Raw genomic sequence first — 25,857 nt, forward strand, 5'->3', positions numbered from 1 at the left:
GATTGATGAGAGGGTAAACGTCAACTGATCTTTGGACTCTGTCTATTTTGCAGTCCCCTTTAAAATGTTAATTAGAAAAAACAGTAATGAAACACCCACAGGGCATATTTCTGGGACTTGACTCCTTTCAGAGCAACGGGTATAAATGTTAAGGATACCATACATGCAGAGTTAGTTAGTTAGTTAGCTTTCCAATTAACATCTGAACAGGTCTGTGACGCTGTAAAATAGAGGGTCTTAGGGTAGCCAACACCCTGCTACAGGGTACTTTTGTGGGACTTTTGAACCAGAGGGCCTCGGAGTAACCAAGTACTTGAAAAGAGAAGAGAAGAGAAGAGAAGAGAAGTCTCTATCTAGGACTGGTAGCTCTACCTGCTTTGTTTGCCAGTCAGGATACGGTGTAGGGCCAAGATAGTTACTGAGGGTTTATGCTTGGGGAATTAAGGCTTATTAGGAGGATGTATTACATAACCTTTTATTGCTTGTGTGATTCTCTCTCAAATAAGTTGCTGTGCATTGAGCAAATTGAACCTGAATTTTCACTGGTACCGGTAACTATCTGCCCAGCCATGGACCATTAAAGATCCGTTTCAACAGGCGATGGACCCCCCCGCCTTCCCCATTTTGTCACAGTTATTTTTAGTAAGAGTCATGGACAGGTCATGGGCTTCCATGAATTTTTAACAAACAAAAAGTAACCGAGACAAAATCTTAGCCTTAGTTTTAACCGAAGAAGCCACAGCAGATATACCTTTTCCCTGATAGAGGCAGACTGCCACCTCCCTTCTTTGCCTGTCAATGGATGCAGACAGTCACTCTTCATCTCCAACCTTCCACCTCATTCAGAAGGACAACATCCTCCTGCTCCCCTGACCTAATATGCACTTTAAGCAGTTAGAAAATGTTACTATATTGAAAGCATTTATTTTGCTCTCTAGTATTTCTCTGTTCTATCAAACCACAATACACTCAACTTTCAAACATGGAGTGTCAATTGTACTGAATTCTCCTTCCCTGTTTGCAATATTTTTGTTCCTTACTATGAATATGTAAAACTTCAGTACTTTCTTAAAGGCATCTTCTTACAAAAACACATCAGCAAATGTCCAGTTCAGACATTCCATTCTTTATACATACTTACGTTTTAACTTTACAATTATACCGAGGAAACGTTTTTACCATGTGGTCCACAATAACACCAACCTTTTCCCCCGACTAAATAATTCAGACCCCAGCTAATGTTTGATTAGTTCAAATTATTCCTGCCAATGTACCATTTCTCCATTCACAACAATGACCTTTATCTGCTATTGTGCTTTGTCACCTAACTTTATTAGATTTCTCTGCTGTTCCCTACAGCCTTCTCTAGTTTTGGCTAACGTAAATAATTCTGTCATATGCAAAATCTGCCCTTCAATTTGGTAATGCTTTGAAAAAGGGATCAACCACCAACCAGTCCTAGAACAGAACCTTGGGGCGCTCAGTCATTAACTTTTTGCCATCTTGAAAACTGACCATTTATTGCTCCTCTGTTTTCTGTCTGTTTTGTTGATACACCCAAAGAACTCTAATAGACTAGACCAAAGATTATAGTTGAAAGATCACAGAAAAATCTGTGTTTTTTTCACTGTAATACTTTATGTATAGCCACCTTTACTATTTCCCATGTTTGGTTAATTTTCTGGGGTCTTTCAAGAGCAAAAAGGGAGCAAAAAGCATTTTGAAAAATAAGAATTTGATCATAAAACCAAATAAACTGAAAGCAAACTTAGGACAACTATGTCATGAAATTACCTTTCATTCATTTCTTGAAATTTACTAGATTTTAAGTTGGCCATAACCCTTTCAACAATAAGACCTGTATAAAATGTATACTGCAGTGCTAAGTTAATTAACTAGTGCAGCTGAATAGCAGCTGCTCACCAAAGTTACACAGTAGTCTTCTGAAATTCTTTCTAATTTAGAATCTTCCAAGATATTTGGCCTTTAATCTGGACCAACATCTCTTCTACAAGACAGTTTTTGTTAGTCTCTTAAGTAGGCTCAAATGTTTGTTCAAAGGAGTCAAAATTTATAACTACTAAAATTTTGCAAAGTTATTTCATGATATGAAATAAAAATGCTTGCATTATAGCTATCTAATATATTGGGTTAATAAAAAGCACGTTCAACTGAACTACGGATCTGCAAATATGATGCTGTTACACACTGTACAAGAGAAATGGAATAATTTGAATCTCTAATAAGCAAGCACTTTAAAAATGAAAAATAAAAACTAAACAAGAAATTTACTTACCATCTGATTCTGAAGCTGCTCGGATGATCAAATAACTGCCGGGTAATGGTTGAGTTATAGAACCAACCGCTTCACCTTTAGGACCCTAGAAATATATGAATACAATCGTAGGCATTATTTTGAATCAGCTGTTTCATGCTTGTTTGCTATAACAACAAGCTAATTACAATCAGGGGCAGCTCTAGACATTTAGACGCCTCAAACACGGCGGCATGCCGCGGGGGGCGCTCTGCCGGTCGCTGGTCTCGCGGCTCCAGCGGACCCTCCGCAGGCATGCTGCCGAAAGCTGCCTGCCTGCCACCCTCCCGGCGACCAGCAGAGCGCCCCCACAGCATGCCGCCCCAAGCACGCACTTGGCGTGCTGGGGCCTGGAGCTGCCCCTGATTACAATGCAGAAAGCTCTACTGTCACTCACAGCAACAACTAATGAAGATATGGTTCTGTAGACGAGTCGCCTCCTTTCACTGGATTTTCCTCTTCAGACACTTATTTTAAATGGGGTTGAGTTGAGAACCACACTTTAAAGAGAAAGGTCTTCAGATTAATTTTAAAAAAATAAATTGGAATAAACAGGAGGCTTTAGTTGGCTGTGGCAAATAACTTCTATGACCTGGTCTGTCAGCAGCACCCTGTGTGCTTTTACCCTGTTTCCTTACCTCCTCCCTGAAGTGAAGTTACGGTGGAGGTACCTTCCTCCCCTCATAGAACCAGGCTTATGAGTAGGTGGCAAGGTTCCTAACTGTCCTAGGTACTTCTATGACTCCCCTCACTGTAGATTCCAAGTGCCTTCAGCAAGAGGAATCAGTAGGAGAGTGTGCCACTCTGTCTTCAAACAGGAAGTGATGGCAAAGGATGCAAAGCTCCAGATGTAAATCTCAAATTAAATTTAGGGCTGTTGATTAATCGCAGTTAACTCATGCGATTAACTCAAAAAAACCAATCGCGATTACAAAAATTAATCGTGATTAATTGCAGTTTTAATTGCACTGTTAAACAATAGAATACCAATTGAAATTTAGTAAATATTTTTGAATGTTTTTCTACATTTAAATATATTGATTTCAATTACAACACAGTATACAAAGTTGACGTACTCACTTTATTCTTTTTTATTGCAAATATTTGCGCTGCAAAAATGGCAAACAAGAGTATTTTTCAATTCACTTCATACAAGTACTTTATCATGTAAGTGCAACCTACAAATATAGATTTTTTTTGTTACATAACTACGCTCAAAAACAAAACAACGTAAAACTTTAGAGCCTACAAGTCCACTCAGTCCTACTTCTTGTCTAGCCAATTGCTAAGACAAACAAGTTTGTTTACATTTATGGGAGATAATGCTGGCCGCTTCCTGTTTACAATGTCACCTGAAAGTGAGAACAGGCATTTGCATGGCACTTCTGTAGCCAGCAATGCAAGGTATTTACATGCCAGATATGCTAAATATTTGTATTCCCCTTCATGCTTTGGCCACCATTCCAGAGGATATGCTTCCATGCTAATGATACTCGTTAAAAAAAATGCATTAATTAAATTTCTGACTGAACTCCTTGGGGGAGAACTGTATGTTCTCCTACTCTGTTTTACCTGAATTCTGCCATATATTTCACGTTATATCAGTCTCAAATAATGACCCAGCACATGTTGTTTGTTTTAAGAACACTTTCACTATAGATCTGACAAAACACAGACAAGGTACCAATGCGAGATTTCTAAAGATACCTACATCACTCGACCCAAAGTTTAAAAATCTGAAGTGCCTTCCAAAATCTGAAAGGGATGAGGTGTAGAGCATGCTTTCAGAAGTCTCAGATGTGAAAATTACAGAACCCGAACGACCAAAAGAGAAAATCAACCTTTCTTCTGGTGGCATCTGACTCAGATGATGAAAATGAACATGCGCCGTCCACACTGCTTTGGATGGTTATCAAGCAGAACCCCTTATCAGCATGAATGCACGGTTGAAGCATGAAGGGACATATGAATATTTAGTGCATATGGCACAAATATCTTGCAACGCTGGCTACAACAATGCCATGCGAATGCCTGTTCTCACTTTCAGGTGACATTGTAAACAAGAAGCAGGCAGCATTATCACTTGCAAATGTAAACAAACTTGTTTGTCTGAGTGATTAGCTGAACAAGAAGTAGGACTAAGTGGACTTGCAGGCTCTAAAGTTTTACATTATTTTATTTTTGAAGGCAGTTTTTTTTTTGTACTTAATTCTATATTTGTAAGTTCAACATTCAGGATAAAGAGATTGCACTACAATACTTGTATAAGGTGAATTGAAAAATATTTTTTTTTCAGCGCAAATATTTGTAATAAAAATAAATATTAAATGAGCATGGTACACTTCGTATTCTGTTTTGTAATTGAAATCAATATATTGAAAATGTAGAAAACATCCAAAACTATTTAAATAAATTGTATTATATTATTAACAGTGCAATGAATCACAATTAATTTTTTTAATCGCTTGACAGACATAAATAAACTCTAAACAAATGTTTTAAACAGCTGGAATTTTTAAACAGTGCTATTCCTACAGATATTTATATTCTGTCAAGTGTGCTTTGAGGATAAAAGACTGAAAACACTACTCAAGTGCACACTCTACATAGGTATCTTTAGAGGAATTTTAAGACAACCGATAGGTAAAGGGGTTTGTATTCATGGTTGGAGGCTATGTTAAATCTACTGTTAATCAGCCTAATTGACAAGAAAACCTGTTTGGGTGTTGGGGGGTGGACTTCAACCAATGAATCTAATGGGAAACTGGTAAATTAGAAGAAGGAACGTAAAAGCAAGAAGTTTTGAACAAAAGCAAGTGAAGAGGAAGTTAGTGGCCTGTAATGGACTTTTTTAGAAATGTACAGTCTCCGTCTGTATTCCATTGTGGGTTATGCATGTGCACTATGCGCCCGGAGCTGGAGAATTTGAAAATAGGTCAGTTGGTCCATGCATGTGTCCTGGCTCACTTAGAGCCTCCATCTGAGGGCATAAAGGGTGGGGCAGTCCACCATCTCTCCAGTTCTCTCTCTCCTGCAAATCAGAGAAGATCCAAAACAGAGAGGAAAGAGGGAGGGAAATGAAATACAGAGCGGGACCCATACAGCTCGAAGAACCTCTATTACAGGTCAGTAACTTCCTCCTCTTCTTCGAGTGATGGTTCCTATTGTATTACACCATGGGTGACTCACAAGCACTACTGAAGTAGGAGGAAGGTGTGAGGATGTAGACCAGGGGTCTCAAACTCAAATGACCACGAGGGCCACATGAGGGCTAGTTCATTGGCCTGAGGGTCGCATCACTGACACACACACTCCTCGTCGCCCCTGGCCCTGTCCCCACTTACCCCTTCCATTAGGCCTCACCTCTTCCCACCCCTTCCCTGCCCCCATTCCAGCCTCTTTCCTGAAGTCTCCATCCCAACTCCACCCCCTCCCTGCCCCCAGAGAGTGCATGAGGGGCTTGGCAGGGGCTCAGGGTAGGGAGTTGAGGTGCAGAAGGGGTGTGGGGTGCAGGCAGAGTGCTCAGGGCAGAGTGTTGGGGTGTGGGGTGCAGGCAGAGGGCTCAGGGTAGGGAGTTGGGGTGCAGTAGGGGGTTTAGGTTCAGGCAGGGGGCTCAGGGCAGGGGGCTGGGGTGCAGGAGGGCTTCAGTTTCCAGGGTGGCAGCGGCTCGAGGGGGGCAATCCTGAGGCTGTAGTTTGCCCACCCCTGGCCTGGAGATAGGTCCGGGGTGGGGGTAAGCGGCGTGGGCCACTTGACGGGCCACAGGAAATAGCCCCGTGGGCTGCGTGTTTGAGACCCCTGATGTAGACGCTGGACCTGAGTAGAGGATTGCAGTCCCAAAGGAAGTATCAGCAGAGGAGTCCTGCACCTGGGCATAATGTCTTGCAAATGCATGAACAGCGCCTCAAGCGGCCATTTCACAGATATCAAGGAAAGACACCTTCTGAAATAGTTGCTACTTGTAAAACAATTGAAACTGATGTGATTATATGGCATAGAATCCTCTCAGGAGTAATATCTTCTAATAGAATCCTTCTTAATATTAGAAAGAATGTCTCTCAAGGCTGGGTTAGGTTCACTCTCCAACTGAACATTCTAACGATACCCATCCAAATATCAAGCCTTGAGGTGGAATGGACGCAAATCAGGGTGCTCAATCTTGCTGTTCCAATGGGTCAGGAGCTCAGGAAACACTGGGAGGATGATTGGTAGCTGGGATGACATGTGTAGGAGGGTGGCAAACTAGAACTATGGGGGACAGTAAGGGACAATCGAGATGACCTCTGCCCTGCCAGATTTTGCATAAAACTCGTGGTAGAAACAGTAGCAGAGGAAAGGCATAATCGAACTGATCCGACAAAGGAAGAAGCAGAGCATCACCCTGGGAGGGGATGTGAGGAGTTCCCCCGGGGCGCCACCTGGAACTGGGGTACCACTGAGCCCTCTGACTCAACAGCCTCTTTTCACAGTGTGCTGCTGTGACAAGCTGCAGACCTGCTCCTGGTCCTACACTTCCTCCAGCATACATACAGGTAGGGACACACCCAGCTGCAATTACATGCAGGCTCTCTGACCAGCCACTGCATAAACCAACAAAAGAGAGGTTACAGCCAAAATAACCACCAGCTTCCCAGACTAGGACCCCAGAGCTGTAGCATCCTGAACTGGTCAAAACCCCGATCAGTCTGAATTTATTATCCAGTTCGCCTCCCCCTCAATGTGGAGAGGAAATGCAACAAGTCTATGTTAAACCAAGCTGAGATTGGTTTAAACATGGGATTGTAGATGCCAACATGACCATGTGAAATCTGAGCTTGCAAACGATGTGATCGAAATGGCAGTGGTCGAGGACTGTCTCCAACTACCCTTTTTTGGGGTACCAGGAAGTAAGTTGAGTAAAACCTGCTCCCTTGGTATTGAGAAGGGACGTGTTCTATCGCTTCTCGCCCCAATAGGGAGTCCATCTCTTGTTTAAGAATATTCTCATGAAAGTGGCCCCTGGAGGCAGTACTGAGGAGGGTTTTAGAGGAGGTAGGGATACAAACTCTATCAAACTGTAAAAATTGTTAAAACTATTTACAAAGCTAAATCTAATTCTTATTTTTTAGGATGAAGCTGAAGCTACAGACACTGGAGGTTCCGAAGCAGACCACGACGTGGTGAGAAGTAACAGGAGAGACAGTCGGTATGCCCCACCCTTTATCTCCTCAGATGGAGGCATGAGGTGAGCCAGGGTGCACATGAGACCCGATGGACATTACTTGCAAATTCTCCAGCTCTGGGTGCTTGATGCACATGTGTAAACCACAGTGGAATATAACAATCACTCAAAGACGACGACAGTGACTTTTAGAAGCTATAATATGGAACAGCCAGTGTTAAAGAAACAATGTACACAGGCTAGTGCTAGTCTCAACCATAGCCAGAAATTTCTGAACGCCTATTACAGAGATTAAAAACAAGAATTGTCCCCCAAGGGAAAGTGCTCAGAATTGAGACAAAAGGTATTGGCAGGTCTATGAAGAGTATTTTTGGCAAGAAGGACATTATAAGATAGGGAGTTACCAGTCAGACTGTGAAAGAAACCACAGTTTTTTATGCAAGAAGAACTGTCAATCCTCCAAGTATAGATCACCACAGATCCTAGATGTTATGAGCAATATGAGTATGTGATCTAGAAAGTGCCTTAACTAAGGGGAAGGATATTGTGGTAATGTGTAAAATCTTAAGGTGGCAAGACTACAGTTTGAGGCCAGAAGTCTGTCAGTGAGACAAGTTAACTGGACTCTAATTTGGGTTATACTAGATACATTAATTACTCTGTACCAGACTACTATCGTTCAGGGATAAAGACTGACTGTTGGTATGAAAAAGGTGGTGATATGCTTAGATGCTCAGGCAAAGTACAATGAGTAAAACTGAATGAGTAATTTGCAGTGAATAACTGAACAAATCAACTTTTTTGATAATGGAATAATTGCTTGTAAATCATGATTTTCTATAATGTATCAGTTTTCTGAAAAACTTAGAAACTTTTTAAAAACGTACTGATTGATTGCAAATAGTTTTGAGAGTCTTTGATATTCACTATTGCAGATGTGTTGGTTAGTTGCAATCAGTGAGAAGTTACACTGTATTGTTCCTGTTCCCTAACTGGATGATAGAATGTTGGGAATCATTCAGAAAGGGATAGATAAGACAGAAAATATTATATTGCCTCTATATAAATCACGGTACGCCCACATGTTGAATACTGCATGCACATGTGGTCGTCCCAGCTCAAAAAAGATGAATTAGAATTGGAAAAGGTTCAGAAAAGGGCAACAAATTATTAGGGGTATGGAATGGCTGCCAAATGAGGAGAGATTAAAAAGACTGGGATTTTTCATCTTGGAAAAGAGATGACTAAGGGGAGATATGATAGAGGCCTATAAATAATCATGGCTGGTGTGGAGAAAGTAAATAAAGAAGTGTTATTTACTCCTCATAACACAAGAACTAGGGGTCACCAAATGAAATTAATAGGCAGCAGGTTTAAAACAAACAAAAGGAAGGAGTTCTTCACAGAACACACAGTCAACCTGTGGAACCCTTTGTGAGAGGATGTTGTGAAGGCCAAGACTATAACAGGTTTCCAAAAATCCTAGATAAATTCACGGAGGATACGTCCATCAATAGCTATTAGCCAGGATTGGCAGAGATGGTGTCCCTAGCCTCTGTTTGCCAGAAGTTTGCAATGGGAAACAGGAGATGGATCACTTGATGATTTCCTGTTCTGTTCATTCCCTCTGAGGCACTTAGCATTGGCCACTGTCGGAAGACAGGATATTAGACTAGATAGACCTTTGGTCTGACCCAGTATAGTCATTCTTACGTTCTTGTTCTTTGTTGAAAAACAAGCTTTTTCTCTTGTGAACCTAATGGTGAAAGCTTATTGGAGAGTAAAGTTACCAGCTGCTATCCTTATGAAAGCTTGCCTCCCAGAGGATCTATAGTTTCACTAGCAGATTGCTGTTACTGATGGGGGGAGATAGGACAGGGAAGACGACTTCATTTTAACAAGAACTTCTAACTAAAACTAATAAATCTACTGTACATAGCCATATCAGAACGAACAAATGCCACAATAGCCCTCAGCACGTTGAAAATGGACAATATTGACTTATTCAGATTTAAAATTTGATCTACTTTTAATAATGTTCAAGCAATTACGAAATATAGGCTTGATTTATGCAGATCTCAGCCTAAGACTGATTTGTCATCTTCTGCATAGCTAGGTCACCCTAGTCAAACAGCTGTTAACAACTTTCATGATGTAGATGCATATAAAGTATTCAACTTTTAAGTCACATTAACCACAAAATATATATAGCTAGGAAAGGAATGGGGAAAATCACTGTGCAGCAAACAAACAATGAGAAATTGGTAGGGTAAGTGGTTTTAGACTAAAGTAAATCTACAATCAATTTGAAAAAACCCTAATATTCATACTAAGAGATAAGATAAGATTCCAAACAGATAACAGTTCCTTGGAATAAATGTTACTTTAACTGCCTGAACTTAATGAAGAAGAAAGTTACCATTTTCATCACCAATGAAACATGACATGAAACAGCTGCACAGGTACTTTGCATGTGTGTGTCAGATGCAGAATGCAGAGAGTATAATAAATTCCTCATCCATTATTAGGGCTGTTAGGAGATAAGGTAACACAGTAGAACTCTGTTTATTCAGTCTAACTGGGACCAGGGCCAGATCAGATCATCAAAAAACTCTGGATAAACCAGAGAATGGGAAAAATGTGATGATACACCGCCATCTAGTGTCCACAGGAGAGAGTGCCCGCTTCTGGCCCTCGAGTCCAAGTTGTTCGGGAAATGTGGAAAGCTTGTTAAGGAAGGGTTGGATAAATGGGTTTCTGTTAGTCTATAAGGTGCCACAGGATTCTCTGCTGCTTTTACAGATCCAGACTAACACAGCTACCCCGCTGATACTGTTCAAATGACCACCACCACTATGTTTTAAGATACAGAATCATATGTAAGCTTCAAATACATACATGGTCTTCATCATTATTGCTGTGCACAAAAGTAATTAGAACAAGTGCTTTTGTATACAGTTATTAATTTACTCAAGTATCAAATCTAAAGAAATGAAATAGCTATTTATAAATACTAAATGAAAGACTTTTCAGCAAGACATTACATGAAACACAGTGTATGCTCTTCAGCAAAGATTATAGCATCCTATTTATTTCGAAGGGCTCCCCTAAAGATTAATCTGTTCATGTAACCAACATGTGATCTACCCAGTATAAATCACAGAGGTCACATAGTTACTTTTCTGGATGAAAAGAACAGCAGTAGACACTGTACTAACACAGAATTAAATTAAGAATAGCTAGAAGACATAACACTGATGACTATACAGAAACGTGTATTGCCTCTTAAATGTAAGGCTGCTTCTACTCAATGTTGGGAACACAGACACATTCTGCAATGTCTTCTTAAAGAATGGATGTTCACTAACCTTAACAGCCCAGATGGACTGCTCCAAGGGATGGAAAAGTTTGAAACAAAAGCCATCTTTTTTGGAAGGCCGCTCAATGAGTTCACAAGCATTCAGGAGCACTGTTCCCACCCACTGGCCATTTTTGGGGGTTTTGTAAATGAGCAATACTCCTGGTTTCAGCACACACCACAGTTTGGTCCAGCTTTTCAATGTACCACGAATCTACAAAATATTAACAATTGAGTTTAGTTCATGACAATTAAAAATAAATATCATAAAGTCAAAAATAAATTTTAAAGTCATCTCCCTCCCGCTGAAAGGAAAATTGAGTCCAAGTCAATAGACAGTTCTACCCAAAATAAAGTAAGTCCGTTGATTCTATAACAGTGTTCTCTCCTTCCTTGTGGCAGAAACATGTTTAGATGCAGATTCCTCCTTCCAGGGCTGGTGAGTATTACCCTTGTTATGCAAGCGATGTACACATTGGTTCAAAATCTGGAAGTATTTCTGGATACCTGATTCCTTCTGGATTCCCCAGGAGTGTCCACGGCCAGAGCGTATTTTACCATTAGCAATATTATTCATGACATATGGGTTTACTATAATAGACTTTGAATAGAATTGCTATGAATGCAACTCAAAAGATACAGTTGGTACAGAATGCAATTGCCTCCTTAAGGTTTTCCTCCCCACAAAGAAAAACCCAGGGCTGGCCCATGCCAGCCGGCTCAGGCTCACGGGGCTCGGGCTGCAGCGCTGTTTTGTTGCTGTGCAGACTTCTGGGCTCAGGATGGAACCCAAGCTCTGGGATTCTTCCACGTCAGAGGGTCCTAGAGCCTGGGCTCCAGCCTGAACCCAGAAGTCTACATAGCAATGAAATATTCCTGCAGCCCCTGCCCAAGTCAGCTGGCACTGGCCAGCAATATGTTTTTCTTTTTTGTGCAGACATACTATTAGTGATGGTAGGTCATAACAGGTCTCAGAGTTCTTAATACTTGATTTTGAATAGAAATCAAGGTATTTCCAACCAATCTATAGATATATAAAAATTCCAGATCTGACTTGGGTCACTGGCTACCTGAAAGAGCACCTCCTCTTGTGCACCACCAAGAGTTCTTAGGTTCTTTGGATTTGAATGTCTGGGGTCTGGATGTTTGTGATTAAGATCTGGTCACTCTAGAACTTATACCTCCCTATCAGGCTGACCAAACACCAATTTGTTGACCTCCATAGTATTGATTTAATCTTTCTATTTACTAAGGCTTTTCCATGAGCAGGGTAAATATTACCTCTTATGGATAAGCCATTTAGTTTAATCTCTGTGAAAGTACCCACACTGCTTTTGCAATGTCCTGTCACTAGTGGTACTGCCCACTGTTTGGGACAGATGAACTTCTCATCCCTTGTGTGGAAATAAGCTTCTAGGATTATAGCTATTTCATATGGGAGGAAAGAGAAAAAAATAGGAAGAGATGTGCAAGAAGGAACTTGTGTTAAAATACCTAAGACGATTACTGACCTTCCTTTTGTGACTTCTAACAGAAATTCAGGAATTCTCTATGATCAAGTATAAAATCAACAAGTACAAAAAAACCCATAACCCCAACAAGTTTTGTAAATTAGTTGCTGTACATATTAGATCAATGTCACTATGGCGACTGCAGTAAGTAACAGCCAGGTTCCTCAGTTATCCCCTAGGATTCAAGCATGGAGCCTCTGGGTTGCAATTAATAGATGCTCTGCTAGTTGGAAAACATTAATCAGCAATCCACTAAGATTCTGAGCCTTTTCTATTTAAGAAGGCAAACACCAGGTAGCTACTACAACTTCAACTCAGGTTTCACACTCAAGCTCTGACCTTCAGCCAGTCAGCCATAACAATAACTGATGGGTCTGTGATTGTGCTAAGCAATTCTTTCGTCGCTCTCTTCTTCTCTTCTCTGTAATTTTTCTTTTGAACCTGTAATTAACAAATATAGAAGATGGTAAAACTATTTTAAATCACAGGGAAAAAGCAAGTCAGAGCAATAAAAAAACCATTGCAACTAACAAAACTCAAGAAAATTGTAAGGTGCAAAGCTCAACCTATAACAATATAGACAAAGAAGCAGCTCTAAAATGTGGAAGAATGTTTGTCTTGAACAAACAAGACTTTTCCCTGCTCAGTTTCAAGACAAGTCACTTCTAATGTCAAATTAAAAAAATGTTACAAACATCACCTTAAATTTTTTTTTAAATAACTGAAGTCACTTATTTTAACTATTTTATTGTTTATTTCATTGCTCCTTATCAGAAAGGCAAGTAGACCAGTCAGTTTTACTTTTATTTATAATCAATTAGTAGTCAATTTCAAGTTCTCATATACTGGCACGATGGTGCAGATTTTGGGTTTAGGAGAGGTATGCATGTTTAAATGTTCATTATATTGAAAAATAATGAAAGAGGGATATGAAAGTATTTACTTTTGATTTATTTTCTTTTCCAGTAGAAATTCAGTGATGCCATTTTCCTCTCACAGTGGCCGATCACTTTACGGTCTGTGGCTATAATACCTCAAGAGTTGGGTAAAGTTTCTTCAATGAATTGCTTTTTCATCATTGCATTTTTCAGGACCCAAGACTATTTGAAATTTGGCAAATAGTTTCAGTTGAAAAAAAAAGATGTTCAAGAGTTGAAATGTTTCTTTTTGACCATTTTGAAATGTTTCATCTTGGACTACTTTGTTTTCACTTTTCATTTCAAAATGAACAGTTCAATTTCAAAATCTGGCCAATTTATATATAAAAAAGGGTGAAATATTCAAACCACCAAATTGAAACAAAAACTGAAAACAAATAAAGACAAAAAATTTATTTTCAAGTTGACAATATTTTGGTTGAGTCAAAACAAATCTGTTGAAAAGTTAGGAAAAAGATTGTTCTGGGTTCAAATCAATTTTTTTTTTTTTTTTTAAAGAAGATTTTTTGGTTTCGACTCCAAGCTGAAAAATTCTGTGCTAAACACCTTTGGCAGTGATTTTAAACTTTGTAGGGTCTGATCTTGTCACTATATGGAGAAAACACCAACAAGGAAAACATTGGTACCACAAGACAGTGTTGGTGATTCAACAAGTGGCACTCTTCCCATTTTACACGTGATCCTAAAGACTGCACCACAGAAACACAAAGTCACCTTAGCATCATCATGAGGCAATGGTCTTAGATATTCCTTAGAGTGGAGCACAGCAGCAGGACTGGGAACCCACAGGTCCCAAAGGGCCCGCTGCCATAATAGCAGGAGCAGGTAAACTGTACTTTGTTGTGGGCAGGATTTGATGGACATAAACAAAACCAGACTGCAGTAATTTGCAGGGAAACATTAAATCTCTCATCAGTTTGTCAAACAGAAATTCAGCAATGTAGAGCATGTTTTTCTTCTTTTTTAAATAAAGCTTTTAATACTTAAAATTAAGGAAGAGATAGAAAGATTTGATGTCTATGACGACAGGAGTTAAAAGTATTTTTTTTACAAGGTTTAAGCAATATTTGTTTTTTTCTTTTAGTAGTAAAAATTGTGTCTGAATATTTTTTATATATACACACCTCTATCTTGATATAACGCAACCTGATATAACATGAATATGGATATAACACCATAAAGCAGTGCTCGGGGGGAGGGGGGCTGCACACACTGGTGGATCAAAGCAAGTTCGATATAATGCTGTTTCACCTATAACGCGGTAAGATTTTTTGGCTCCCAAGGACAGCGTTATATCGAGGTAGAGGTGTACAATATATTAATCGAAATTTTTTTTAGTAGCGTGGAGGAATTTGTCTCTCTTGTGGGATCTAAGGTTTTTGCAGGTGGGAGCAGAATAAAAAATGCAAAAACAATGAGGGAGAGGGTATTGCGGGGCAGGATGGGAGCTCGATTAAAAAAAAAAATCCCATGCAGGGCTCTACCTGAGAGATCTTATCCCTATTTAGCTTCTGAGGGCTGACTGGAAGGTCAAATTTCAAGCTGTTAAATTATTTTGGAAAGTGACACACCTTAAGAGACTCCTTTTTTGTGAGCTTGCTTGAAGTAGAGGAGATGTCCTTATCAGAGCCATTGTAAAGCTTGGATTCAGACTGAAATTTACAAAATAAAGAATAAATAAATATTGTTGATAGATACCTGGACACATTAGGATAATGTTTCACTCAGACAAAAACAGTGATGTGCACAGATATTTCTATAGCTCTTCACCATTTCCTTTCATTTCCTTCAATAAAAATCAATTTCTCACAACGTGGTTCATTCAAAAACTATGTACAGAGTTATACTTTTGTCCCGGGTTCTCAAAGTCCTGGCCTGCGGGCCATCTGCGGCCCAAGAACCTCCCCACTAAGGCCCGCGGAGGAGGGGCACATGCAGACACGTTGCCAGCAATGTCTGCTGCAGGTACCGCCTCCCGCCACCCTCACCCCACAGCTCCTGTTGGCTGGGGGAGAGGGACAGAGTAGCATCACTAGGCGCCATGCAGTCAGCCATGGAGGCAACATCACTTTTCTCCACAATGAATATAAACAAGTCAAAATACCGAACACAGCTATCTCATGCACACCTTGCTACAAACCTGAAAGTGTCAACTGCTCCGTTATTGAGGCCAAACATAAAAAAACTGACAGAATTGAAGCGCTGCCAGGTGTCTGGAAAGCATTAAAAACACTCTGGCAGGCGAAGAATTGTATAACATTGTATGACAGCTTTATTATTTCTAAGAAATTCGAAATAAAAAATACAATATAAATGTTTTCTTTTCTGAACACCATCTTCAGTGACATTATTGGCCCACTGGGAGGATTTGAGGACTGGCACTGGCCCTAAGGTAAACTGAGTTTGAGACCCCTGCTTTTGTCAGTTACTTTAAGGACTGAAAGAGCCTGCAAGTGAATCCTCCAGAAACAGCTCAACTACATGTAATAAATTTGTTGCGGAGGGCAGGGAAGCACAGGGGAAGGGGGGGGGGGTGTCACATTCTCCCCCTCCCCCTTTTCTATATGGCTTCTACTGAGCATGCTCACACAGATTGAGCATATTCAGTAACACTGCTGAAGCCGGTTGCCCTAAATCTCCTCCCACCCCCGACCCTATTGGCAGAAACGAGTCATCTCTGGCTGAATGGTTTTGTTCTTTTTTTTTTTTTTAAATGCTCTATTTGGCTGAAAGGTGGACCACAGGAACTGAAAATTGGGAGGAGCTCAACTCTTCATGCAACCTCTTCAGACTATACTAGACTTAAATCTGTTTCATGAGTCAATGGACTACGATTGCTCAAGAAGAGTTCAGTCACTGCTTTTCCCTCTCCTACAAACTCCAGAAGATCAAGATATCTCAGCAGAGCACCCAAGTGCCACCAGACTGGAGAGTGGGACTCAAGGTTGCTTATAAAACCTGAGTCCTCATTCATGGCTGGGCAATGTGCTGACTCATAACATGATTTTTTTTTGGTCATGTCTTAAAAAGAATCAAACTTTGAATCTTTTATCTGTTGCCCACTAGCTGAAAGGGAACTGGAAGAGGACACTGACTGATCCAGCCAAAGACTGGCAACTGGCCATCTGTAAGGGAAGTCTGCTGTGCTGTTACAATTTATCACTTGTCATTACTATTGCAATCCAGTGAATCACCACTGGGAACTGTTCAGTAGTTATCGCCTACCAACCTAAAAATAAATTTAAGAGAGATCTATTTTTCTATGCACCAAAACAACCCTGATCAACAAGAATTGCTTTGTAGCAAAATGCCCATGTACCAATACAACCTTCTTGCTGCCAATATAAATTAGAGGACAATTTTCTGAAAGCAACCTCTTACTCTGTTTAGCCTTTCAAATAGCCAGCTGTACAGTTTCAAGACTAAAATTCCAACACAAAGTTTATTCACAAAAAGTTTGTTTCCGAAACACTTAGAAATGACAGTCTAAAATGTGCAAGTATGGAATAATGAGAGGGAAGGGAGCACTGTTCATTTCATATTAGAAGCCTGTTCAGAACAAAATAAAATTTAGATTTAAACTCTAAATATACAACCGGACATGTGAATCCTTGCTCTATTCAGTCATAAGGATTCAAAGTCTTTCATTGCACTGGATGAAGGGGAAGAAATAATTACTCTGTTTCAAGCATTTGAGGAGAGATGAGCCAGGAGAATCCAAAAGGCAAGGCATAATGGAACACAACTCAAAACAACACTTTGAAGTTTTCAGATTGCCTGTTAAAAGGAATCTAATGCTATCTGAAACGTAAATATGTGTGGGACCCCACACTGGTGCACATTAATCCTACAACTATGAAAACTTGGTTTCCATGCAAGAGCCAAAGTTTGTTAGAAAAGCATTGTGATGAAACTGCCTATGGGAAACTTGTTCAGTAGATAAATGGAAGACTTTAAACTCCAGGGATGTCAGCCCAGCACCTTTCCCAAGCACTAAATTCACATCTAAAAAATGACAGGAGAAAACATTTTAAACAGGAAACATTGTAAAAGAGCCAATTGCAACTCCTAGTGAGGTACACGCTGTACCTTCCTTGTACTGGGTGGTGAGTAACTTTCATCACTGCTGGTCCAGTCCATGCTTAAAGGGCTACCACTTAGCCTTTGTAGCTGGAACAGCCAATTGTATCTCTGAAAGCTTATCTTGAAGTCTAGGGAGCCGTTGATTCCTATCAAAAGTCAGCCCAAGAGCTACTGCAAAACTGAAGGTGCAAAAAGAGGTGTTAATGGGGGAAAGAAAACATCTTTTGTCTCCTTATTGCAGCTGTACAGAGGTCTAGATAAGACAGTGACTGGAAAGGACAGAAAGACTGAAGTTATCAGATGGAAAACAAGAGTAAGAACCTGAAATGGAAAGATGAGAAAATAAATTGGATTAACATACAAAGATCAGTAATTTAGTTAAATTATAAATTAGAGAATCTCAGTTAAAAAATAATAATCACAGAATAGAAAGAGGGCTCAGAAGCTTCAGGACCAACCAGCTGTTGTGATCACAAAGAAGCTGGATAACGACTAAGTGTACTTTCTCCTTTTCCCTGACCAGTACGAACTGAGTGTGGACTAGAATTGAATGTATTGTTTTGCATCTGAAGCAATCCAGAGTTAAAGCTTAAAGACTGAACAAAGGCTGACATGGTCTAGCCTTCTCAACTATGACATCACAGAATTCCAAGTCTATTCCATCAGCTACAGAACAGTTGGGCTGGGAGACAGGAATAATAGCCATAGGATACTACACCACGGCAAAAGCATTTAAAAAAAAATGTAATACCTGCAAGATGATTATGGAAATTCCATAACAACTCCATAGTCAAGGTTGCATTGAATTTTTCAATTTAAACAACCTTTTGTTTTTGCATGAAGAATACAGGGTATCCTCCATACAGAGAATAATCTATGAGTAATACTTAAGTCATATTCTCTCCCACAAATTGCCCTTTTCTTCCAGTGTAAATAGGCTATAAAGCCACTCGATCAGGGTGATGTAGATAATATAGTAGGCAACAGCAGCATGATAGTTAGAGCTGTATCACAAATTCTGTTTAAAGGTCAATCTTCCTAAATCCTCTAAAAACTACATGCTTAGATTTCTTTGAAGTAATTGAAGATTTCTGTGCACCTGGGCTCGGGGGAGTCATTTGAGCCAAGGGTTCCAGAGATAAGCCCTGAAAAAAGCAGTCATTTTTCAAAAAGTTTCTCTCTCCCCCCGGCCAGAGCTAGACATCAAACTATGACTATGATTCAGGTCAAAACAGTGGCACAATCTGTCAGGTGTTACACCAGGTTCATGGAACCCCACTAAATAGTGGATGATCCAAACTGAGAACAGTATTTAAGAAAATGTGTGGTATTTGCAGTGTGCCTGTACCAGTACAGAAAAAACAGCTATGCAGCGGTTCTCAAACTTCATTGTACCACAACCCACTTTGAAAACAAAAGAGGGGAGACTGAAGCCTGAGCCCAAGCCCCGTCTTCAGCCGCAGGTAGCCCTGGAAAGGGGAGGGGGGCCTTAGCTTTGGCTTCAGCTTCAAGGCAAGTCTAATGCCAGCCCTAGAGACCCCATTAAAATGGTGTCGTGACCCACTTTGGGGTTCTGACCCACAATCTGAGAACTACTGAGGTAAAGAGTTTTCATTCCCACCAGTTTATATGCTTTAAAGCTCAACTCTTGTGAGTGCTCTAAAATCCAAATGATTATTTTGATTGCTTTTAAAATTGGTCTGCCTCATGAGGAAGGGGGTAGTGCTAATGACTGAAATATGAGGTAATTCGACCAAGTGGTTCCCAAGTTACAGACGGCCCGCCAAAAAATCCTGTTTCCTTCTGCTGCCTTGTACTAGTAAACTGAGAGGCACTAATCATTAGATTAATCACAGGCCTCCTTGAGACCAATGACTGTGAACTCACCCTTCAGTTAATATAAGTTAATCCAAAACCCACAGAACAGGGCAATTACCTTGGCAAAAAGCCATTGCTGGACCTATCCTCCATGAACTTATCCAATTATTTTTTGAACCCAGTTATACTTTTGGCCTTCCAACATCCCATGGCAATGAGTTACACAAGTGGACTGTATTGTGTGAGAAGAAATACCTCTGTATATTGTTTTAAAACCTGCTGCCTATTAATTTAATTGGGTGAACCCTGGTTCTCATATTATGTGAAGGAGTAAATAACACTTTCTTATTCACTTTTTCCACACTATTCCCTCCCTTAGTCATCTCTTTCCTAAACTGAACAGGCCCAGTCTTTTTAATCTCTCTTTATGTGGAAGCTGTTCCATACTCCTAATCATTTGTGTTGCCCTTTTCCAGTTCTAATGCATCTCTGAGATGGGGAGAGCAGAACTGCATGCAGTATTCAAGGTGTGGGCATCCTATACAGTGGCATGATGATATTTTCAGTCTTATTACCTCTCTCTTTTCTAATGGTTCCTAACACTGTCAGCTCTTTTGACTGCTGCAGCAGTCAAAAGGTTGCTTGGTGGGATGTTGTCCCTTGCAGAATGTTGAGGATAACTCAAACTTTTGAAAAGCAGAAAATGCAGTTAACACACTAACTGCACCTACAGTGTATCCCAATAAGTCCCTTGGATACTGCCAAGTCCAGAGGAAGAGACAGAAGGTAATGTGGGCAACCTATTTTCCCTTTAATAATGTTAGATGGAATCCAGTGGGTGAGACTGAATAGACAGCAATTGTGCGGTTGGTAGCATAAATTAATGAAAAAGGGCAGAGTTAAAGTTGCATGGCAATCTTAACTGTGAATTTCTTTGTTTTCAGAAGTCTGAGTTTTCCTTCAACTCAACATTCTACAAGGGGTCGACATACTACCAAGCAACCTTAACCCTGTGTTAACATGGGGGGGTTTTGCCATTGAATAGAAACATTGAGTTAAGGTACGTAAACAGCTTTCATTTTGTCCTTATAGAGATGCCCTGAGAAAAAATTGCCAGAAAAATCTCATCTATAAAAACAAATCATTTCAATTCAGTGACCAAACAGTAGTTCAATGTTTCTCAAACAAGGGTCGCCGCTTGTGTAGGGAAAGCCCCTGGCGGGCCGGGCCGATGTGTTTACCTGCCCCATTTGCAGGTCCGGCCGATTGCAGCTCCCACTGTCCGCAGATCTCTGCTCCAGGCCAATGGGAGCTGCTGGAAGCGATGTAGGCTGAGGGAGTAACTAGCCGCAGCTTACAGCAGCTCCCATTGGCCTGGAGCAGCGATCTGCGGCCAGTGGGAGCCGTGATCGGCCGGACCTGCGAACGGGGAGGTAAACACACCGGACCGGCCTGCCAGGGGCTTTCCCTACACAAGCGGCGACCCGTTTGAGAAACCCTGCAGTAGTTCTTTACTCTTATTCATACAGACGTTGTACAAAATCCCTCCCTTTTTTATAATCAAACAAAGATATACATTACAGACGGTTGATTAGAAAGATATTGATGGCCATTATTTCACATTAAAACTTCATGTGCCACCAAACACATGAGTCACCAAAGGCAGGCCTACATATTAGACACTTAGGCCTTGTTCAAGAAGTTGTAGCATGGATACGAATAGCAAAATTAGGGGGTCACAAAGCATCATAAATAAAAAATTACCTCATATATTACACCAGTGTCTACAAGTACAGGTTTTTCAAATGCAAGATATCTGCAGCCATAGACCGTAAACTTAAAGTACTTGTGTGGTAATGAAGCGGGGGGGAGGGGGGGGAGAGACTGGCAGGTTGCTCCCTTTGATTGACACCCAGCCAGCCAGCTAGCTGTAAAATCCCTCTTAGTAGCTGTTCTCTACTTGCTTTACCTGTAAAGGGTTAAAAAGTCCCCCAGGTAGAGGAAGAGGGGGGAAAAGAGGGCACCTGACCAAAAGAGCCAATGGGAAGGCTAGAACTTTTTAAAATTGGGAAAGAAACTGTCCCTTGGTCTGTTTGCTGGGCTGGAGCAACACAGAGCAGTGATGCTATAAGCAGGAATGCTGTGTAAGGTTTGAACCAGGTATGCAAAAGTATCTCCCATATCTAGAAAAAATAATTTGGATAGGGAATGTCTAAGTTAGACGATCAGGTTTATTTCTTATTTTGGCTTGTGGATCTCCTCTGGGCTAACCCGATGCTTTTGTTGGCTTGTAACTGTTAAGCTGAACCCCCACGGCGGCTAGTTTGGGTGCTTAATTTTTGGAATTGCTCTTTTAAAAATCTAGCAAAAGCCTAAGTTCCAGATGTATTTTCTTCCTTTCTATTTTTAATAAAATGTACCTTTTTTAAAAACAGGATTGGATTTTTGGTGTCCTAAGAGGTTTGTGTATATGCTGTTTGATTAGCTGGTGGTTACTGCTAATTTTCTTTGTGTTTTTTTCCCCCCCTCAGCTCTTCCCCAGAGGAGGGGTGAAACAACTTTAGGGTACCCCACAGGGAAGAATTCTCAAGTGTTCCTTCCGGGGTCCAAGGTTTTTTTTGTTTGTTTTTTTGCTTTTTTGCTCATTTGGTTGGTGGAAGGTCAGAAAAAAGCTGTAACCTTGGAAGTTTAATACAAGCCTGGAGTGGCAAGTATTAATTTTTAGAAACCTTGCAGTCCCCCACCTTCTGGGCTCAAAGTGTCAGAGTGGGGATTTAGCCTTGACAACGTGTGAGGCAAAAAAAAAAAAAAAAAAGGGAAAATGGCAATAGTGTGTTCTTTGCAGTAGTACACTCACCTTCCACATTTAAGATGTCCTAGGCCAGAATCTGTGAATTTCTTAAAACTCTTAGAAAATGTCTGATGTAAAAATACCACATCTTACAATATCGAGGCAAGTTCCAGAAAACCTTTATATGAATAACTCATTAGGCTCTAAGTACAAATGGATCTAAGCTAAGAGGTTTAAGTCTCCCAGACCAGGTCTACAGACTTACGGAAGTGGGGTTTGCACACTAAAAGTAGCTGTGTAAATGATGCTTTGATGTTATAAACTCAGGCTGGAGACTGGACTTTGTTTTTTGTTTTGCGCAGAAAGTTATAACAAGTTTTGATCATTTTGAAACTTCTTTTGAAATACAAAATTAATCAAAACTGAGTATCTCCAAAGAACAGTTTCGACTTCAACAAATTGGCATTTTCTAACGAAAGACGTTTAGTCAAAAAATTAACGACCAGCTCTAGTTTTAAAATGAATGTAAAGAAACCAGTGACCATTGTTTCTTATACTAAAGATCAGTAGACTGTTGACTGCCATGGGAGATGATGGCACTTTGCACCTCCTAGGAGGCCCTCACTGCTTAACAGGAATGGGAGTTCATATTGAACTCATGAATGACTACTTCGTGCTCTTAAACAGCAACATTAAATTATAAATACTTTTGTATCTCAAAACACAAACTACATAGAAATAGAATGATTGTTGGAAAACACACCTTTTCCCATTGAAGATTCTTTCACAACCCTCAACTTGTCCCATTAGGAGATATTATTTCTCAATCAATGGCACTATCACCTACAGGTCAAAAGGCTGGAAGTTCACATTCTATATTAAGACCAGTGCTGCCCAAATGTACAGTGGATTTAAGTTAAGGGATGCCATCTTCTAAATGAGATTTTTAACAAGACGACGTGAGAAACTATAACTCAATTTCTTGAGTTTGCACTGTAGGTTTATGTTTAAAGTCACCCTAATAAAGTAGACACTATGCTTTTAATAATATTTAATCCTTCTCTCAAGATGTCTTCACAGCAACTCACCACATTAACACTCACTGTGGCTAAATACACTTGCATTTAAACCCAGTGCATGGAACAACTCCACTGTGTAATTGCATATTTCAAAACCAGCTTTTGGAAAGCTGGCTGTTCTTACCTTGCTTTTTGACATTGAATGTGCTGAATCTTCTTTACTTTGTGACACATCATCTTTCCCTCTATCAAAACCTTAAAAGAGAAGATGACATTGTTGCAATATGATAAAATAAAATGTAGTGTATTCAAATGAGTTATCTGGTTCTTGAAAAGTAAAACATAAATTAGCAAATTTTTACTTGTCTGGTCATCATCCAGAATGATGCAAATAAATTAAAAAAAATAAAAAAACACTGCTCTTATAAAATGTGATTAAATAACATTGCTTAGTAAAATACATCCTGAGGTTTCAACGTATCACTTGCTGTACAGCTACTTCTGAGTTTCTAACAAATTAGTTTCCTCACTGAAAATATATTATTCTGTGTATTTATTCATATTTTAAAATTTCACATTACATCTCTACCTCAATATAATGTGACCCGATATAACATGAATTCAAATATTAGGCAGTAAAGCGGCGCTTGGGGTGGGGGGCGGGACTGCGCGCTCCAGCAGATCAAAGTAAGTTTAATAACACGCGGTTTCACCTATAACACAGTAAGATTTTTTGGCTCCTGAGGACAGCGTTGTTTCGAGACAGAGGTGTATATACAATTTTCCCAACTGCCATTTCAGACTTAGAAGTGTTGAAATTCTGACCTGCTCACACATACACCATAAATATTGCCCCAAATGTGCACCTCTACATTCCACAAAGGTTTATATTGTGCACATGGAGGACACAATGTTTTAAAACAGGCAAAAATATTAAATCAGAACTGACTTTTTTCAAACTAAATAGACACTCCTCACTGTTTATTGCTTTTTAAAAAACAAAACATGCAATTACAAGTTCCAGATACTTCCTGGCACTGGAAAAAATGTTGGGTTTTTTTGTTTTTGTTTTTAAATAGAAACAAAGAAACAAGCAAACAAGAAAACCTGACTCAAAGCTGGCCAAAGATATTTTGCTCCATTTTTTTTTTAAATTAACTTTTAGGCAGATGCAAGCATGGAAAGCTTAATTGAAAAAAGGTGAATTTTTCAGACTAAAGGGTTACAATTAAAATGATATGCAACGTCACAGTTTTCACTACCAAATGAACACCTGAAATGCATAATATACCTGTACTAATGATTATAGGAAACAGTTGGACAAATGTAAATCCTTAAAAGCAGCTTCCCTCCTACTGCAAAGTTGAACAATTTTTCTTTTTCATTTGAACAGAAACCAGTATTTTCCAAAGCCCATCTCTGGACCAGCACTTGCACCCTTCCAGGATTTATGCTAATGAAGATTCCAAATAGTGAGATTGTGTCACCGCGCAGACTTTGGTTGGAACTTATTAGCTATTTGGTCTCTCAGATATAAATTCAAGGAGGAAAAGAAAAAAACACCAATTCCCTTGCCAGAGTCATTAAAATATTTCAAACTACTGTACATAAGCAGTAAATTGACATGTTTAATATATGTGAAAGTGCACACACAACATAGATGGAACTGCCCTTTTGTAGTTCTTCTCCAGATTAAAGATTGCTTCACATCTTAACATGTGCTTACATTTTGAGTCCAACATGGTGTATACAATATATACAATATTAACTTTAAAACAACTGAAACAAAAGTTGACACTCCTCTGTATCTACAATATTTTATGTGTGTAAGTTATGCAATAACACTGGGGCTTTTATCAGCGTCAAAACTGTCAACCTACAACTCGATGGCACACTTCACTTTTACAGCATGAAATGTTCTAAGTATAAAGTGGTGGAAGAAGTCAATGCCATGCATGTGATGAGATGCTGCAACAGATTATACCAGTGCTCCATTTTGTTGGAATAGTTTTTCCCAATGCAAGAATAAAAAAATCCTGATGCATATATTTCAGTATATCAAAATATACCTGTTACTATACCATCTAGGTACACCACAAGTAATTTAAAGGTCACCTCAGGAAGAACATACCACAGAATAGACCCAGCCAGATGAAAAGCCTTGCACCATTTTGACTGCAAATATATCATAAATTCTTGGGCCACAAGAAAGCTAGTTTACCAGATAGAAATGTTGCATGGGTAGTAATTACTACAATGGGCTATACCTCTCCTGCAGGCTGAAGGACTGCTGTAGGAATTAGGAATTGTGGAGACACTGGTACATAGGAAGGTCCTGTGGAAAAGATAGATTGCCTCCCTCAAGAAGATGGGTTGCTCATTCCTCCTCCCCTCCCCCAATACATATTCTAAAAAGATTCTCCCATCCCCCCGCCACCGTAAAGTTGGACAATTTTTCTTTTTGGTTTGAACAGAAACCAGTATTTTCCAGACCCCATCTTTGGCCCAGCATCTGCATCCTTCCAGGGCTTATGATGGCTAGAAGATATCAGATACCATTTAATGATCTGATCCAGCACAAATATCCATTTCTAGAAATTTCCTCATGATGCTGGAGTCATGACAAAAAAATAACCTCAAATGGGAACTAACTTGACGAGAAACCCTAAATCAGTGGTTCTCAAACTGTGGTCCATGAGCTCCATTCAGGTAGTCCATGGATAGTTCCTTCTAAGGTGCATGCCTGGGCGGCTGCACAGAAACAGAATGAAGGGCCACTCACCTAATTAATGGAGCCATGCAGGCATGGCTCCACTAGTTAGGACCCTGGACAAAACATACATGTAAGGTGAGGTGGTGGCCTG

General features: G+C 39.9%; 1 protein-coding gene across 13 annotated transcripts in view; it reads right to left on the reverse strand.

The window, feature by feature from the left end:
* Positions 1-25,857, reverse strand: part of OSBPL8 (oxysterol binding protein like 8) — a 217,522-nt gene that overhangs the window by 43,063 nt on the left and 148,602 nt on the right. For 11 of the 13 annotated variants that reach the window (XM_075066678.1, XM_075066671.1, XM_075066673.1 and 8 more), the window contains 5 exons: positions 23,178-23,248; positions 14,854-14,934; positions 12,684-12,785; positions 10,844-11,047; positions 2,297-2,381 (listed from right to left, as the gene is read on the reverse strand). In XM_075066678.1, coding sequence (XP_074922779.1) covers positions 2,297-2,381; positions 10,844-11,047; positions 12,684-12,785; positions 14,854-14,934; positions 23,178-23,248 — 543 coding nt within the window. The remainder of the gene's footprint in view (positions 1-2,296; positions 2,382-10,843; positions 11,048-12,683; positions 12,786-14,853; positions 14,935-23,177; positions 23,249-25,857) is intronic. The other 2 variants (XM_075066683.1, XM_032783720.2) reach the window with 2 other exon arrangements.

This window comes from Chelonoidis abingdonii, chromosome 1, assembly GCF_003597395.2.
Source record: "Chelonoidis abingdonii isolate Lonesome George chromosome 1, CheloAbing_2.0, whole genome shotgun sequence".
Classification (NCBI taxonomy): Eukaryota; Metazoa; Chordata; order Testudines; family Testudinidae; genus Chelonoidis; species Chelonoidis abingdonii.